This window comes from Perognathus longimembris, chromosome 1 (genome assembly GCF_023159225.1).
Source record: "Perognathus longimembris pacificus isolate PPM17 chromosome 1, ASM2315922v1, whole genome shotgun sequence".
Taxonomy (NCBI): Eukaryota; Metazoa; Chordata; class Mammalia; order Rodentia; family Heteromyidae; genus Perognathus; species Perognathus longimembris.
Window position 1 is genome coordinate 66,166,786 of NC_063161.1, and position 15,547 is coordinate 66,182,332.

Below are 15,547 nucleotides of genomic sequence, written 5' to 3' on the forward strand. Positions count from 1 at the left end.
ACCTTTTTCTGTTTATGTGGTACTGAGGAATCGAACCCAGGGCTTCATGCATGCTAGGCAAGCACTCTGACACTAAGTCACATTCCCAGCCCCATATTATAGATTTTTGCCACACAAATCACCTAATTCTTGTAAACCAATTATTTCCACTCCCATGTGGTTCCAGAATATTCTTTCCAGGACTAAATAGTTTTCTTGGCTATTTTCTTCCCATAAATTAGGATATACAATTTACAGGCAGTAGAACTGAAGAATTTTGATAAAATATAAATTAAGTTTAAGATAGAAAGGTAGGATTAGGAGAGATGGGGAAGAGTGAAGGAAGGGGTGACATTGATTAAGAGGCATTGTACCCATAAACTGACATGTCCAATTGCAAGCAAGTCCTTCACACAACTACTTAAAGATAATAATAAAAACAATCATAAAATCTTCAAAAATCTGTTTTAAGCTGGGCACCAGAGGGTCATGCCTATAATCCTAGCTACTCCACAGCTGACCATTGGGAAGATCATGGTTTGAGGCTAACCTGAATAGGAAAGTTACCAAGATCCCAGGTCAAGAAAATGGCATCCCAGCTATGGTCCAGGCTGGCCTGGGCAAATACCTTATCTCAGAAATAACCATAGTGGCAGGCGACCACCGGTGGCTCACGCCTGTAATCCTGGCTACTCAAGAAGCTGAGATCTGAGGATCATGGTTGAAAGCCATCTCAGGCAGGTAAGTCCACAAGACTTATCTCTAATTAACCAGCAAAAGAAGATGAAACTGGAGTTGTGGCTCAAATGGCAGAGCACCTGTCCTGCAAGCTAAAGACCCTGAGATCAATACCCAGTGCTGCTGAAACAATGTTTTCCTTTAGTCTTTTCCAAAAGGACACACATAACATAGATACTTGCAATATACAGAAACAAACCACAACTCCAAACCCAATGGGCCAGAAAAAACAAGTGGGACTGGGTGCTCAAAGGAGACTGCTTCAAGGACTGGTTTTTGTTTTTTTGGATGCCAGTCTTGAGGCTTGAACTCAGGGCCTGAGTATGGACACTTTTTGCTCAAGGCTAAGCATTCTACCACTTCAACCATAGCTCCACTTCCAGAGTTTTTGGTGGCTACCTGGAGATAAGAATCTCATGATTTTCCTGCCCAGGCTGGCTTGGAAGCATGAGTCTCAGATCTCTCAGCCTTCTGCGTAGTTAGTTACCAACACTGGCCACTAGCACCCAGCAGAACTGTTTTGTAAACAGGAAGAGATTAGTGAGAGGAAGATGTGAAGGCATGGAGGCAGAAGGAAGGGAACACATGGCATGGCAACAGAGGCACAGGCACATCTTAATTCAAGTGCAGAGAGCCAGTAAGCAGCACTGGGACCTGAGCTGCATCTCAACTATAACTTCATCACCATCCTCCTCTCCTTCCTTATCTTCTCAGAACTTGGGACCAGAGGAAGGTGACTGCTTGGGCCACTGCCAGTCCACGCCAGGCCCAGGCCCACCTCACTAACTGGGCAGTCCGTGAGAAGGACTGGCTGACCGAACAGCAAAATGAAGTTTTTAATTCTAGCACTGGTGGCTGACACTTATAATCTTAGCTACTCAGGAGGCTGAAATCTTAGGATACCAGTTCCAAGGCAGCAGAAAAGTCTATGAGACTCATATCTCCAATTAAACAGCAAAAAGTCAGAAGCCAAAGTGTGGCTCAAGTGGTGGAGCACAAGCCTTGAGCAAAAAACCCAAGCCAGAGTCTGAGGCCCTGAATTCAAGTCCCAGTACTGGCATACACAAAAAGAATGAATGAGTGAAAGAGAAACTAACATCCTCTGTGAAGCCACTTGTTTATTATCTTTTGTTTTCCTTAATGCCAGAGCTGACAGACATTTCATCATGGAAGGTGTCGGGGAGGGAGAAGTCAGGCCAAAGTCCCAACTGCTTAGCACATTCCTTCCAGAATTAACATTTTAATAAAACTTTCCATCTCCTGAACACACTCTGTGCCTCTCCCTCTACTAGACCAAAATCTGTGAGCAAGTTGGCTTAATGCCTCACTGTGAGCTCAATTCCTTAAGGCATTTCTTTCTTTGCCTCTGACCAGTCTTTGTTTTGACAACCCAAGGCTTTTTTATATTCATTGTGCCTTCCATAACACATTGATGCTCCTGAAGCTCTGAAGATCTACAAGCACCAATTACTGGGGGGAACCTTGCTTCTCTGTCTTCTGGGGCCTTTATGCCTTTCCTACTAGTGATCATCTCTTCAAGGTGTCCTAAAAAGCATGCCGATCCATCTGCTTCTCCCTGAGTGACCTTCTCTCCTTATAAAATACCACCCTTAAGTAGCACAGAGATTTTTTTTTCTGAAACACTCTACTGAGTCTGACCGTCTCTCATAAAATCACACACATTGCTCTGATATTTTTCATGCAAGATGTAGGAGATACAAGAATTTCTCATACAGATGAAGTTTGACCTCTTCCCAGGATACCAGTCCTGCCTCCTCCCATTTCCTAACACTTGGCATCACCCACCCTTCCTTTGCCCTGCCCCAGAAGTAGATAATGTCCTTTGCCAAAAAAGCTGGAAGATCATGAGTTACACTGACAGTTCTACAAGCCAGAGAAAAGGACCTATTTATATGGAAATGTTGGAGCAAAACACTTGCGAAAATACAACATTCCCCATGAATTGAATACTGGACTGCCATTAGCAATTTTTATTTATTATTTATTTATTTCCTCGCCAGTACTGGGGCTTGAACTCAGGGCTGTTAGGTCCTCTCCCTGAGGGCTCCATGTAGATGCCCCCACCTCATTAAGTCTCCACCCAGTTACCTGGGTAACCTGCAGACCTGGAGGCAGTTACCTCCTCTTTCCCTGAGGTCACATCCTAATCCACCTGGCCACACCCCTTGCCCCTGCCCTAGATATAAGGCAGGGCTGGGTGGGGTCGCTCGGGCTCTCTCTCTCTCTCTCCCTTCTCTCCCATCTCTCTCTCTCCCTTCTCTCCGGCCATGGATCATCTTGGCCACAGGCCAGCAGTTCGGTAATAAACTTTCTCTCCTGCCTGAATACCGCGTGGTGTTCTCCTTTACCGGCTACCTACTTTAAAAACATAACAAGGGCCTCATGCTCTGGCTTGGTATTTTCCATTCCAGGCCAGCAATCTACCCCTTGAGCCACAGCTCCACTTGCCTTGTACCTGTCTGCCAGGACTGGCTTTGAGCTGGGATCCTCAGATCTCAGCCTCCTGAGTAGCTAGGATTAAAGGCATGAGTCACTGGTGCCAGTCTAACTAGCAATTGCTTACAAAGCTCTTTAAAAAAAAAAAAAATTCCTTCCTTTCTCCTGAGTTCCAGTAGCTGATTTATCTGGGCATTGATTTTCTTCCTCTGCTTTTTTCAAAAAGAAGTCAAGATGGTGGCATGGATGAAGGAGGCATGAATCCTTCCGCCTGGATGAAGGGATCTCCTGTTCCCCAGGGTTGCCCCAGTTCTACACGCACACAGTCAGGATCTGTTTCTGTGCCTGTGCTCTGGGACGGCGGCAACCACTTTATTAGCATTAGTGTCTTCTAGGCTAGCTGGAAGTATCTAGGAACTTCAAACAACCAGTCTTATATTCAACCCACTAAAGTGACCTGGTCAGGTGAGTAGAGAGAAAACCAGAGGAGATGGCCACACTCACTCAGAGGTTAGACATGAAGGGCCCCTGGGGACCTGCCAGCCTCAGCTCCTTAACCTAGCACCCAGTTACTTTCTGAAGATGAGAGATTTTCCACTCAGATCAGCCTTCCTTTACAGTGAGTTCCAGCTTCTCCGTTAGCTGAACTTGGTTGGGCAAGTTCCCATCCTTCCAAGGTCTCCATTCTTCAGTCTTTCACATGTGGGGACTAGTGGTACTCAACACACAGAGCAATCATGAGAATTAACAAGGTCTTATACCTAAAGTGCTTAATGGTTTGTGAGTATAGACATACTCAATAAGTATTAGCTGTTACTATAATTTATAGTCAAGGAGGGATTTTTTTGGAAGTGAAGAGCATATCAAATACAAATATTATTAGTGCATTGTCTAGTATAAGCATATGTTTAATAACTACCTGTCGAAGTTTATTCACTGCAGAGATGACACTTTATAGAACATTCTAACATAAACATGGGTAGACATGGAAGGAAATGACTGCACTCGTTACACAGGAGGAAAACAACCATCTCTGGAGACTCAGATCTGAGGGTCAGTCCTCTCCTGACCTGCAGCTCTGGAGGCTGAGATCTGAGGGTCAGTCCTCCCCCAACCTGCAGTTCCGGGCAATGAAGACAGGACAAAACCTGAAGGTTCCTAGGGTGCGTTTTCCTCACATCTACCTCCCAAGCTATTTCCTACGTGGAAATGGATAGCATAACCAGATGAGCCAGTGAAGGATTAAGCAGCAGAGACAGCGTTGATCTCAGAAAGCAGGCTCTCCACAGAAAACCCAGGCCAGTCTCTCACTCTGAGAAGATTGACCTGTGGCAATGTGAAGGCAGAACTCAGCTGTACCACTACAATTCCGTCCTTTGGCGAAAGCAAAGGGAGAATTAAACCAAACATCAACAAACAGAAATGCGAATTCTTGTGTATTGGTTTTTGTGGCTTTTTTTGTTCTGGGTTTTTTTTTTTGTTTTGTTTTGTTTTTTTGTTCAGTCATGGGGCTTGAACTCTGGGCTTGGGCGGGATCCCTGAGCTCTTCAGTTCAAGGCTAGCACTGTACCACTTGAGCCTCAGAGACACTTCAGGTTTTCTGGTGGTTAACTGGACAGAAGAGTCTCACAAACTTTCCTACCCAGGCTGGCTTTGAACTACAATACTCAGATCTCAGCCTCCTGAGTAGCCAGGATTACAGGTGTGAGCCACTGACACCCGGCTTGCATATTGTTTTTAATATTCTCTTCAATACCTTAAATTTCTTAGAGAAAGAAGAAGGAAAAGGAAGAAGTGGAAAGGGAGATGAAGAGGGAAAATCAGGAGGAAATGGAGGGAGAGAGGAAGGGAAGGGAGAGAAGAGGAAAGAGGAGGCAGAAAAGGAGAGAGGGAAGGAGGGAAAGAGGAAGGGAAGGAGAGAGGAAGGGAGGGAGGGAGAAGGAAGGGAGGAAGGGAGGAAGGGAGAGAGGGAGAGAGAGAGGAAGGGAGGGAAGGAAGAGCGGAGGCAGGAAGGAAGGAAGGAAGGAAGGGAGAGAGGGAGGGAGGGAGGGAGGGAGGAAGGAAGGAAGGAAGGAAGGAAGGAAGGAAGGAAGGAAGGAAGGAAGGAAAAAAGGAATCTTTTTACTTTTGTCTATTTAAAAAGGAAGAAAAGCTAGGGGCCAGTGGTTCACACCTACAATTCTACTTGGGAGATGGAGATCAAGAGAACTGAGGTTCAAGGCCAACTTCAGACTTCAACATAATCAACAGCTGAATACTGTATGATATGTCTGTCATAGCTAAGCGAGAAGCATAAATAGGTGGATCATGGTGTAGGATAGCCGAGGATACACATAAGGCAAAATGTAACAAAAATAATAAAGGCACAAAAGAGCTGGAAACATGTCTCAAAATGGAGTTTGGCCTACCAAGTATGAAGAGCTGAGTTCAACACACAGTACCACGTGAAAAAGAAATAAACAAAGAAATAAAAAAGCAGGCCCAAGAATAGTGGCTCATACTTATAATCCTGGCCAATTGGGAGGCAGAAACTAAGAGAGGATCACAATTCAAGGGCAGCCATATCTCATCTCAGTGAAAAAGAGCAGTGAAAGCTGGTATGGTAGCATGTGTCTGTCATCTCACCTAAGCATGAGGCATAAAATAGGAAAAACTGTATCCACAGGAGCCCCAACCTGAAAAATAACTACAGCAAAAGGGAGTGAGGCACGGTTCAAGGGTAGAGGGCCTGCTTAGCAAGAGCAATGACCTGAGCTCAAATCCCAATGCCATCAATCAACTGATCGATTTTAAAAAACCAAACCGAGGATCCACTAGTGCCTCACAGTGACAATAAGTAAACATGGCTTTGCCATGTTTGTGGTGAACACTTCCATTAACTCTGCAATGTCCAGTAAGTACCACTGTCTGTCTCTTCATGTCTGTGTCAGCCCCCAATCTTGCCTTCTCTCCCTTTCCTTCTCCTCCTAGTTCCCCAATCTTGCCTTTTCTCCCTTTCCTTCTCCTATTCCTCTCTCCAACTTGTAGAAATGTCATGTACAAAGAGATTCTACAACAGATCAGCACAACCTCCTACAGAAAACGCAGCAGGAAGAATTATCAGAGACTGGACTGAATAGCTGGCTCAATAATTTTCACAGATCTTCCCAGAATCATATTTGTTTAAACACTGTTTGCAAATGAGATGTGATACACCTCAGTAGTTATTTCATCTTATTTTTAAATCTTAAAAAAATTTACAAAATTGTACAAAGGGATTTCACTAGAAAATTCAGTTTATGAGTACAATGTATGTCAGTGTATGAGTACAATACATCTTGATCAATGAAGAATCTTTTCCAAAAGCAAAAAGAGGCATAAGGAAACTCTGAAGAGGCAACCAATCAACCAGTCAATCAATGTGTATACCTTTCCTAATTTTTATGTCCAGAAACTATCAATAACAGCCTTCATCACTGGATTCTAAGGAACAATTTCAATGAAGCCTCCAATTGGCCTGAACAATGTTTTGAGTGGTTAGTAGTTGTAAAGGGAAGATGAATGGCGAGAAGAACAGTAAATACATTCATGATATTCAATGTACATACATCAGCCCAGACAGGAAATTCCAGGTGACTCTCATGTCCAATTAATCACCAAAGACCAGAAATGGAGCTGTGGCTCAAGTGGTAGAGTGCTTGCCTTAGTAAAAAACGCTCAACGACAGTACAGGACCCAGGTCCTGAGTTCCAGCCCTCAGACTGGCACAAAAAGTTTTTGAAAATAGTTTATTTAAAAGTTCATTCTTTGCAAAACAATGACCTCTTGATATATTGGTATGTTCTGAGTGGTTAACAAGTGTTTATCAATCAAAGGAGCCAATAAACTGTCTTTTAAAGGTCAACAAAATTTAGTTTGCAAATGCTTAGCTTGATGACATGTAAGATAGCGGAAGTCAGTAAGTTTCATCTTGAATATTGACATTTCCAGAAATCCATTAAATCTAAGCCCTAAAAAATGGAAGGAGCCAAGAATCCAAGATGGAAAAGACGAGGAAAATAACAACATGGAGCCACCAAAATATCACCCACTGTCTCTTTAGTCATCACCCCCAAGACCCTGCCCAGTGGAGTATAATAATTTAAATAGAAAGAAGGTAAATACAGTTTCATGAGAGCCTCAAGAAAACAGACCTCAGCCAGGTGCTGGTGATTCAAGCCTGTAATCCTTCTATGCAGGAGGCCAAGATCTGAGGATGATGTTTCAAATCCAGCCTGGGCAGGAAAAGCCCAAAGTAGAGCTGTGGTTCATGGGGTAGAGTGCTTTAGCCCTCTAGGGACAGAACCTAGGCCCTGAGTTCAAGCCACAGGACAGGTGGGACAAGAAGGGGGAGAGGGGGAGGGAGAGAGAAAGAGAGTAAACAGACCTTGAGAGTATATCAAATGACATGATGCCACCCTCCCCTGCCTCCCCAGTGTAAGTTCAGCTGTAAGAAATCCCAAGATCTAGACAGAGAACAACTGGCCCAGAGCCACAGCAAACAGGAAGGCAAGGGCAAGCCATTTTCCAGGAACAGGGTCCTCCCTAGACTTCTTCTCACTTACCTCCAGTTCCACATATTCTCTTCTAAAAAAACCAAAACCTCCATGGCTGGGAATATGGCTTAGTGGTAGAGCTTGCCTAGCACGTATGAAGCCCTGGGTTCAATTCCTCAGCACCACATACACAGAAAATGCTGAAAGGGGAGCTGTGATTCAAGTGGTAAAGCACTAGCCTTGAGCAAAAAAGCTCAGGGACAGTGCCTAGGCCTTGAGTTCAAGGCCCAGAACTGGCAAAAAAAAGAAAAAGAAAAGAAAAGAAAAGGAAAGAAAAGAAAGAAGAAAGAAAGAAAGAAAGAAAGAAAGAAAGAAAGAAAGAAAGAAAGAAAGAAAGAAAGAAAGAAAGAAAGGGAAGAGAAAGAAAAGAAAAAGAAACAAAAGAAAGGTAAGGGGGAACTCAAAAGAATCAAAACAAAAATCAGAAAACCCAGCCCAAACCAAAGTTATCAGGATCTTCTGCACAGCTCAGGCTTTTCATGAACAATGAGGGGCTGTGAGGAGTTTCTTGTTGAAGGCATTCCATTCTCTTAGCCCTCAATTAGATCCACACTCATATTGTCTGCAACCACAGGGCTAGAGATTAGTCTCTGTTCTATCTGAGAGGTTAACCTGTCCTTTACAACTGGAAAGAAGGGAGAATCAAACAGAATTGGCAGAAAATGCAAACCTGACAACCTAAACTGCAGTTTTATAATTAAAGGGAAGACTGGACTCAAACTCACAATCCTCCTGCCTCAGCTTCCTAAGTGCTGGCATTACAGTCATGCTCTACCATGTCTAGCTATCCCAGTGTTTTTAACCAACGATTTTGTCATGATGATTTTAATTTAGACAAGCTGATCACTTCATTTGGTTTTCGTTGTTGTTGCTGTTTCCATACTGGGGGCTGAAGTCAAAGCCTGGGTACTGTCTGTCTCTTAGATTTTGCACTCAAGGCTAGAGCTCTGCCACTTGAGCCACAGCTCCACTTTCAGCTTTTTGGTGGTTATTTAGAGATAGTCTCATGGACCCTTCTGCCTGAGCTGGCTTCAAACTGGCATCCTCAGGAGAAGATTTTTAAGTCAACATATGGATTTTATCCTACCTGTACTAAATGGTAACTCCTGTCACTCTCATTCCTTTCACAATCACCAAAAAAAAAAAGAAAAGAAAAGAAAAGAAAATCAGTTACAGAAAACAATGTAAAGCTTTAAAAGCTCTTTTACAAATGTTTAACTGACCATAACAAAATACTCCACCATACAGACACTGAAATATACCAATAATTCATCACATGTCTAGAGCATACTGAGTTCATGAGACACAACACAAACAGTATTCCAGCTTTTCACATAACTCTGGCTGGTTGTTTGGATTTGGATTTTTTTTCCAATTACATAAATTCATTTTCCTTCATATCCTAAAAATCCATAAAGTTCCCTTCCCATACTCCAGCAATATATGCATAAGTTAAAACATTAAAGGCAAATCGTTTGTGGGGAGTGGAGGGTGCAGAGGCTCAAACTCAGAGACTAGGAGCTATTCTTAGGTCTTTCACTCAAGGCTGGCACTCTACCACTTGAGCCACACCTCCACTTCTGGCTAATTTTTGCTGGTTAATTGGAGATAAGAGTCTCATAGACTTTCTGAATGGGCTGGCTTCAAACCTTGATCCTCAGATCTCCATCCTTCTGAGTAGCTAGGATTATAGGCCTGAGCCACCAGTGCCTGACAAGGAAAAATCTCAATAATCTTGGGTCCCTCTTGGAAACAGAAGCTTCCAAAGATTTCAGGATCAGTATTAATTTTCAGCTTCTTTATAATTAATAAAGACCAAGGTTCGAATTCTATGAATAATATTAAAAATTCATAAATCTATAATATGAAACACTTCTTCCCATGGTAATTAGGATGTCTATTTTTAAAACTAGTGAATTAAGCCTTTATTTGATTTTCCACCTAATGATTTATTAAGGCCTCATTCAATTATCATGCTAAATACATGACAATATTAAAAAGTCAACAGTCTCAGAAGTTAAGAACTACACATTTTGAGTTTTTAAAATGAGGCTAGCATTCATTAGCTAAAAATGAAAAAAAATTTTTTTTGCCAGTCCTGGGTCTTGGACTCAGAGCCTGAACACTGTCCCTGGCTTCTTTTTGCTCAAAGCTAGCACTGTAACTCTTGAGCCAACAGCACCATTTCCAACTTTTTCTGTTTATGTGGCACTGAGGAATCGAACCCAGGGCTTCATGCATGCTAGGCAAGCACTCTACCACTGAGCCCCTAAACATGAAATCACTCAGCCCCTAAAAATAAAATCTTATCACAAGTTTTCTATTGCCCTATTACACTCTGATGGATTTTCAATCAATACTACAAAAATGTTTAATTATCTATTTCCTCTACAATATGGTAATCCCATAAAATGAAACCAATTACATAGTGTAAACAAGCCAAAGCACACAATGAGTCAAATTTTACAATTTCCCTTCAGAAATGTAGCCAAAAAGGGACGTTTATAAAAAGAAAACATTTCTAAACAATTCTTCCATGATGGCTTGGCTATGAAATATATAAAATACACATAAGCAAGGATTAAAATCTTTAAGTACTTAAAAGCTACATTTAAAAGCTATTAGAAAAGCCAAGTGCCAGTGGCTCATACCTGAAATCCTAGCTACGCAAGAGGCTGAGAACCAAGGATGGCAGTTTGAAGCCAGCCTGGGCAGGAAAGTCCCTGTGAGACTTTTATCTCCAGTTAACCACCCAAAAAACCAGAAGTAGAGCTATGGCTCAAAGTGGTTGAGTGCTAGCCTTGAGCAAAAGAGCTCAGGGATAGCACTCAGGCAGTGAGTTCAAGCCCCACAACAGACTAAATAAATGTTATTAGAAGCTCATTTTACACGTTAACTCATTTTTTCACAATAGGTGCAAGTATTACAATATTTAATTCAGGAGGAATCTGAAACAGAGTTCAGGGATTTGCAAACGCTTATTATATGGCCAGGTGTCACTCCTATAATCCCAGCTACCCAGCAGGCAGAGACATAAGGATCCTCAGTGTATTCACAAAGGAACCATTCATATGTCCTGTAAGTATTTACAATGCCAAGACAAGCTGGCACTGCTTTTATAACAATCACTCTCAACAGGCTTCTTTAAGAAGAAAAGGAACAGCAAACAAGGAATTCTAAGCTGGACGACAATAGCATTAACCAAAAGATTCTAGAATCCACAGCAACTCCTTACAACACCCAACGAGACGCTACTGTGTTCTGGGTAAGAACATTAAGCCACAGAAAGTTGGCCTTGAAGCTACGACTGCCATCCTTGAGTGCGGTAGATGGCAGCAGTTGAGCCAATAGAAAAGTGTACGACTTGAGATCCAGTTCCAGGAGCTTCTGGTGAAGCTACCGCAAGCTTCACGCCAACCTGAAATGCCTGCCTCCTGAGAGCTGCTCTTTCAACATATGTCCTAGTGCCTGCAGTTGGAAGCAGATACCTGGGCTCCCATGGCTCTGTGGCTCTACATGTGGAGAGAGAACTTATCTGGCACTGGCTGAGACTCACGGGGGTGCAGGCTGCCAAGAATCAGCATCCAATTGAGAAAAAGCAGAACAAACGCAGCTCTGTCAGCAACTAGAAACTCCACCAACTGTTACCCATAAATTAAAAAGAATTTTGCCTCTCAGCATGGCATTTGTTGGAAGAAGCTTTTAGTGTAATGTTCCGGATTGAGCCAAGAAATATTTTGAGGAAATTGTTTTTGTGCTAAGCTCAATTTAAAAACCAAACGAAACCAGGTGCCGGTGGTTCACGCCTATAATCTAGCTACTCAGGAGGCTGAGATCTGAGGATTGGACTTCAAAGCCAACCTGGGCAGGAAAGTCTGTGAGACTCTTATCTCCAATTAATCACAGAAAAAGCTGGAAGGGGCACGGTGGCTCAAGCGGTAGAGTACTATCCTTGAGCACAAAGAGGCTCAGGGATACCGCCCAGGCCCTGAGCTCAAGCCCCAAGACTAGCAAAAACAAAAAGAACCAAAGGAGAAAGTGGTTGCTCACACTTGTCACCCTACCTACTCAGGAGGCTGAGATCTAAGGATCATGGGTTGAAGTCAGCCCAGACAAGAAAATCTGTGAGAATTTTATCTCCAATTAACCATCAGAAAGGCTGAAGTGGAGGTATGACTAAAGTGGTAGAGTGTCACTTGAGCAAAAATGATAAAGGACAGTGCCCAGATCCTAGTTCAAACCCCAGTACAGGCACAAAAACAGTTTAAACAGGCAAAAATACCAAAAACTAAGAAAGAAGACTGGAGTATATATATAGGGGAAAGGGCCAGAAAAGGATGTGGTATCTAAATGATAGCACCCAGGGCATAAACAGTAATAAACTCATTTGATAATAAATAACTTTAATTGTGCTATACAGTTTGTATTATTATATTAGAAAGTCATTGCTCTTTTTGGATCTATCACCAATATAAACTCCCAAATAAGTCACAGTGATCTGGCTACAGTCATCTAAAATCTACACCAAAACCAAAGTGTTTTTACCCTTGTAGAGAGAATTCCACAGCAAATATAGCCTTGCTCATCTTTTAATAAAGATGAGAAAGAACTAATGGCAAAATTTTAAAAAATTTAAAGTGAGATATGGTTAACATCTAATTTTGTATGTATATGACAGTACTAGGGCTTGAACTCTGGGCCTTCAGTTCTCATCACTTGCCATTTTTTGTGCAGACTGGCATTCAACCACTTAAGCCATAGCTGCACTTCCAGCTTTTAGGTTGTTAAGTGCAGAGAAGAGTGTCATGAACTTTTTAGCCTGGGCTAGCTTTGAACTGTGATCCTCAGATCTCAGCCTTCTGAGTAGCTTGGATCATAGGCATGAGCCACCAATGCCCAGCTTAACCAGAAATTCTCCCACTGAGAAATGCAAACAAGGTTACTATTCAACTTGAAGCAATCTTTGACTTTTTCTGCTGTGCTTCGGTTATTACTCTATGAAGGCCTCCCTTCGATTCCCTTCATGGCATCACACTCAACCTGTGGTTGGAGGTGGCAGGAAACTCTTGAAAATTCTTGTGTCTGAGTTTATTTTTAAACAAATAACTGCTAAATTCTCACTTTCCTGTGGCTTGAGGTATTTAAAAAGCAAGCAACATGCTTCAATGAATATACCTGTGATGATGAACATGCTGCTAATTGTCACTACTAGATCAAAATACAAGAAGGAAAATCTCACACGCAAGGTTTTCTTGAATCCTCAAAACTGTGCAAAGAAGAAGAGTTCCCTAGATTCCCTTCCACACTTGTGCTGTTATAAATTCACAACAACAGGCCTGGTGCCAGTGGCTCACACCTGTCATCCTGGTTACTCAGGAGGTTGAGATCTAAGGATTCAGGTTCAGAGCCAGCCTGGGCAGAGAAATCCCTGGGATTCTTACCTCCAATTAACTTGCTAAAAGCTAGGTGTATACTTGTATAGCTCAAGTAGTAGGACACCAGCCTTGACCAAAAATGTCAAGCGAGAGTGCAAGGTCCTGAGTTTAAGCTCCAACATCAGCATGCACACACACACACACACACACACACACACACACACACACATTTTTAAAATTGAAAATAATTCACGTGACACTCCAAGAACAGGCAGAAGATGAGATGTAGCAGAGTACAGGCACTCCCAAGAAAGGCAGGGGCCCCTCCTCTGATGTTAGAAGCTTCAGAGACCATGGCCAATGATTCTATCTTCAAATGATCACAGACAGCAAGGGCCTTCCTTTGTTACCTCTAGCTATTTTTCTCTCTCCCTCTCTTCCTCTCCCCCACCCCTCTCTCTGCTTTGCAGTCATGGACTTGAACTCAGGGCCTGGGGCTGTTCCTAAATTTTTTGCTCAAGGCTACTCACAGTGCTACTTTTGTTTTTCTGGTGGTTAACTGGAGATGAGAGTCTCATGAACTTTCTTGCCTGGGCTGGCTTCAAACCACCATTTTCAGAACTCAGCCTCCTGTGATTACAGGTGTGAGTCACCAGTGACCAGTTTATTCCTCTCTTATTAACCCATTCCATATAGGCAAAAAGGGAGAGAGGCACAGTGCAGAAGAAAAGGACAAAGATGGAAAGACAAGAGGAGGGGGAGCAGGAGATGGTGCATTTTCCTCCTCCAGGCATGGCACAGAGGAGGCAGGGATGAACAGTGAAGACATGCCCACCGACACCCTATGTGGTACCTCATGAGGGCTCGTGGAGATCCCAGAAATCCACTGCTTTTGGGTTCTGGTGGCAGGGGGGAGTGGCAGCCACCCCAAGCCACCTTCTGTAGGAGCCGCTGCTTCCCATTCTCTCGGTGGGAGTGGGGTGGCAAGGAGGAGGTGATGGGACTCCTAGGCTGCTGAGGGCTGTGCTCAGGGAGGACTCCGTTGCTCCTAAGTATACAAGAGAATAGAGAGTGAACAAAGTTAACACCAACAATTTCTTTTTTTTTTTAACTAAATTCAGATTTTAATTTAATAAAAAATAGTATTCACAAAAACTTTTCTAAGATGAGATGAAGTACTCAAAGAAAAAAGCACCCTCTAGAAATGACCAACAATTTCTTGTGCCAAGAAACACTGGAGTTTTTTGGTTTTTTTTTTGTTTTGTTTTGTTTTGTTTTTGCTTATGTCCCAAGGCCTCTCCCTGAAAGGAACCATGGACAAGACTTTGAGCCCATTATTTCTAATACTGGCCATTATGCTCTTAAAACAAAACCTGTGTCTTTTCTTTTACAATTTTTGGAGGAGGAACAGAAAGATGACAGGGGGATACAAGAGGCACCTGGAGGTTGTTCTCTGAAGGTAAGGCTGGTGATGCTACCGTGGTCCTTGGTCCTCACCCAAGACCAAGGGAGGGTCTTTGCTTTGTGGCCTCTTTTGCACAAAGCTTGAATTAAATAACTGAGCTCCTTCCTTTTACATGTGTTTAAGATTTACAGAATGCCAAAAGAGAGTGCTACACACTTAAACTGTCCTCATGTATTTCACTCCCAGACAGAAATGTGATCCAAATCTAGTAGCACATTGTAGGTGATGTGATTATTTTTTTTTTAAAAGACAGGATTCTTTTCAAAATCAAATTCTTCATTGAACAAGGCAAGAGAATAAATCCAGGACATTAAAAGTTCAAAAATTAAGGATCTTAGGTTAGGCACTGATGGCTCACGCCTGTAATCCTAGCTACTCAGGAGACTAAGAGCTCAGTCATGGCTCCAAGCCAGCCGGAGCAGGAAAATCCATGAAAACTCATCTCCAATGAACAACCAGAAAACTGAAAATGGCACTATGGCTCAAAGTGTTAGAGCCCTAGCCTTGAGCAAAAAGAGTTCAGTGACAGCACCCAGGCACTGAGTTCAACAGCCACAAATGACAGAAAGAAAAAAAAAAAGATAATTGCAGAGAGAGAGAAAGAAGGAAGGAAGGAAGGAAGGAAGGAAGGAAGGAAGGAAGGAAGGAAGGAAGGAAGGAAGGAAGGAAGGAAGGAAAGAGATCTGAGCCAGGTCTGACTCAACCCCTACAATTCTGGTTATTCACAAGACTGAGATTTGAGGATATCAGCTAAAAGCCAGCATGGGCAGACAAATCTGAGGGACTCTTCTCTCCACTTAACTGCAAAAAGTCAGAAGTAGAGCTGTGGCTCAAGTGGTAGAGCACTAGATTTGAGAGGAAAGAGCCAAGTAAACAAACAAATGCACAAGGCCCTGAGTTCAAGCCCTTAGTAACATCACACAGGAAAAAATGTATGCATGTAAAATTGGTTGTAATTA

General features: G+C 42.7%; 1 protein-coding gene across 2 annotated transcripts in view; it reads right to left on the minus strand.

Annotated features, from left to right (window-relative positions):
• The window catches only part of Tmtc1 (transmembrane O-mannosyltransferase targeting cadherins 1), a 148,384-nt gene that overhangs the window by 108,309 nt on the left and 24,528 nt on the right, over positions 1-15,547 (minus strand). For both annotated transcript variants that reach the window (XM_048366913.1, XM_048366906.1), the window contains exon 5: positions 13,977-14,171. In XM_048366913.1, the coding sequence (XP_048222870.1) occupies positions 13,977-14,171 (195 nt within the window). The remainder of the gene's footprint in view (positions 1-13,976; positions 14,172-15,547) is intronic.